At 40.8% G+C, this 3,408-nt stretch overlaps 1 protein-coding gene across 7 annotated transcripts in view; it reads right to left on the bottom strand.

Annotated features, from left to right (window-relative positions):
• The window catches only part of SLC28A2 (solute carrier family 28 member 2), a 36,594-nt gene that overhangs the window by 25,885 nt on the left and 7,301 nt on the right, over nt 1-3,408 (bottom strand). For all 7 annotated transcript variants that reach the window (XM_003791795.3, XM_023514307.1, XM_023514311.1 and 4 more), the window contains exons 2-3: nt 2,482-2,578; nt 2,282-2,367 (exon numbers count right to left, since the gene is read on the bottom strand). In XM_003791795.3, the coding sequence (XP_003791843.1) occupies nt 2,282-2,367; nt 2,482-2,562 (167 nt within the window). In that variant the 5' untranslated portion in view covers nt 2,563-2,578. The remainder of the gene's footprint in view (nt 1-2,281; nt 2,368-2,481; nt 2,579-3,408) is intronic.

Genomic DNA, 3,408 nt, shown 5'->3' with positions numbered 1-3,408 from the left:
AAAAGATGTAAAGTTTCCGTCTTTTTTTTTTTTTTGAGAGACAGAGTCTCATTTTGTTGCCCTCAGTAGGGTGCTGTGGCATCACAGCTCACAGCAACCTCCAGCTCTTGGGCTTAGGCGATTGTCTTGCCTCAGCCTCCTGAGTAGCTGGGACTACAGGCGCCCTCCACAATGCCTATTTTTGTTGCAGTTTGGCTGGGTTTGAACCTGCCACCCTTGGTATATGGGACCAGCACCCTACTCACTGAGCCACAGGTGCTGCCCAAGACTCCATCTTTTTAATGGCTGAATAGTATTCCATCATATATATATACCACAGCTTGTTAATCCATTCCTGAGTTGGTGTACATTTAGGTTGTTAAATTGAGCTGCAATAAACATCCTAGTGCAAATGTCCTTATGATAAAAGGATTTTTTAATCTGGGTAGATGTCTAGTAATGAGATTGCAAGATCAAATGGGAGGTCTAATTTTGAGTTCTTTGAGGATTCTCCATACTTTCTTATAAAAAGGTTGCATTAATTTGCAGTCCTACCAGCAGCATTGATAAATCAAAGAAGAAAATGGGGAAAAGAATCCCTATTCAATAAATGGTTCTGGGAGAACTGGATAACCACATGTAAAAGACTGAAACTGGTCCCACACCTTTCACCACTTACAAAAATTGATTCAAGATGGATAAATGATTTAAAATTTGGGGGCAGCACCTGGAGCTCAGTGGGTAGGGTGCCAGCCCCATATACCGAGGGTGGCAGGTTTCAACTGGCCTGGCCAAAGAACTTGGCCCTGGCCAAACTGCAAGAAAAAAATAGCCAGGCATTGTGGCAAGTGCCTGTAGTCCCAGCTACTGGGGAGGCTGAGGCAAGAGAACCGCCTAAGCCCAGGAGTTGGAGGTTGCTGTGAGCTGTGATACTACAGCACTCTACAGAGGGCAATAAATTGACACTCTGTCTCTAAAAAAAAGATTTAAAATTTTTGAATATATACTGTAGGTAAAGCATTGTCCCAGGTGTTATAAGATATAAAAGGATGAAATAGAAATTGATTTTGCCCTCAGTATAGGGATATGATGTACATATAATCCTATAACCCAATGTCAAAAGTTTAAAGTGCTATTAGAGAGGACCAAATAGAATGTTATGGAAGTTTGGAGGAAGAAGGGACCTCTTAAGACTGGGACCAGTGAGATTGAGGAGGAAGAACAATGGGGATCGTTTCATGCACATGATTGCCCTTGAGTGGCACCCTAAAAGATATGTTGTATTTGGGCCCAAAGACATAAAATGAAGATAATTTGTTCAGAAGCAGAGATGTTAAAAATACATTATATATCATGCATGACCTGGAGGCAAGATATATATAAGGATTATGTATAAGGAACAGTTGATAGTTGACTTTCACTAGAGCATAGGGTAGCATTAGAGAAGGAATTACAAGAGTTAATGTGGGGAAGTCAAGCTGAATACAAATCATAGCTGGGGAATGAAGGGTGTGGGGAGACTTCAATGCCAAGCAATGGAGTTAAGCTTTTTTCAAGAACAGAGGGAGAGCCACAGAGGTTTTTGAACAAGGGACTTCAATCATGTCTTAGGCAGTTTGGGTAGAAGCTATTCTAGGACAGGTGGTCAGGAGGTGGGGAGACTTGGAAACAAGAAATCTATGTGGCGTTATTTGAGTAGGTAAGGGGAAAGGAAATAAAGTTCAAAGTCCAAATTTTACTATAATTGATAAAGAATAAAAGGAAATCACACACAGAAATACAGATAGAAAGCCAAATTGGGGGTGTGGGGGAATGTGTAGCTTTACCAAAATTTAAAGAAATGCAAGTTAGCACTTTAAGGTATCTATATCTATGTAACTAGTTAACAGTTTTCATACGAGAAAATATATGTTATTTTTTATTATGTTTAATTTATTTTACAGTTTTTGGCCAGGGCCAGGTTTGAACCCACCACCTCTGGTATATGGGGCTGGCACCCTACTCCTTTGAGCTACAGGCACCACCCTTATGTTTAATTTTTTATTATGTTTATTATATGTTAGTTGTTATTTTTGTTTCCAGTCTAGCCAACTCTGATATCACTAAACTCCTGTTGTTAATGGTACAGGTTTAAGTAACAGTTAATTACATAAAATACATACATGTACATATGATAACATGAGATAGTTACAAGTCTCCATAATAAGACTACAAACTCCCTGAGAAAGGGTCAGGTTTGACCGCTTCTGTTTGACTCAGCCTGCCTCAAATTCTCACTGAACTGATCCCCAAACACCCTTACCTCTGGCGAGAGGGCAGGCCCAGCCCATCCCCAAGGCTGTGTCCTTGAGTTTCAGTCCTGCTCCTCTCAGGCTTTACTACCTCTTCCTGTAAGTACACATAGAGTTGAAGTCAGTCACAGAGCCCTGCCAGGCATCACAGATCCCTACAGGAAGCCCCTGTCAACCCACACACAGGGCAGAAACTAAACTGGGGAGTTACCATGAGCTCCAGCCCTGGATTCTCTATGCCAGTCTCCACTGTGGTTGCAGCAACAGGCTTTTTTCCCCTAGCTTTCTCCATCTCCTGTTCTCCTCACCTGAAAAAGAAATCCAAAGCTAAGGCTGAAAGATTGGCCATTCTGCTATGTGAAGCTGGGGAGAATTTTTAGGGCCAGTTAGCCACAGAAAACACATAACTACAAGTCTTTAGAGGCTTTGTTGATTTATTTAAGAACTGTGAACTGAGAAGATTGAATGCATAATTTTAATATAATAAATAATGAATATAGAATCTGCTTTCCGATTGTGAATAGCTAAGGAAGGGGCAATAAGACAGGAGAAGAAAAATGAAAGGCAGGAGAAATTGAATTGAATTGACCCTGGGTTAGAAAAGACCTTGTTTGGTCCCTCAAAGGATAAGTCATATGGTAACTACTTCTTTGAGTCTGGGGGAGGCCCTCCTGAGCTGTGCTGAGGAAAAAGGAAATAGAGGGAAAAAGAGAGCTGGGAAGACCCCAGACCCTAAAATGCTGCCAAAAAAGACTAAGAGTAATAGGCCTACAAGTCCCTGACCCTATTGTAGCATGAGAATGTTTTTGGAGCATCAGAGAAAACTCCTCATATGTTAAATAAAGGAAACCTACATTTAGAATAATCAGTATAAGTGTTAGTGAAGAAAGTTTTAAAGCAAAGTAAATAAACATTTGAATCTCCAAATAAGCAACCTAATACATGAACATTTGCATTTATAATACAGATTCATTCTGAGATGTTTCTTTACTTCACAGAAAATTTCCTTACCCATGAAATTGCTATTAAAAATATGATCTCTTGGTTCGGCGCCTATAGCTCAACCGGCTAAGGCGCCAGCCACGTACACCTAAGGTGGCGGGTTCGAATCCCCAGCCCGGACCCGCCAAACAACAAT

This window comes from Otolemur garnettii, unplaced genomic scaffold (assembly GCF_000181295.1).
Source record: "Otolemur garnettii isolate 467f Iridium unplaced genomic scaffold, OtoGar3 scaffold00050, whole genome shotgun sequence".
Taxonomy (NCBI): domain Eukaryota; kingdom Metazoa; phylum Chordata; class Mammalia; order Primates; family Galagidae; genus Otolemur; species Otolemur garnettii.
Note: the sequence above shows the minus strand (reverse complement) of the source record. Positions and strands in the feature narration are given on the sequence as shown.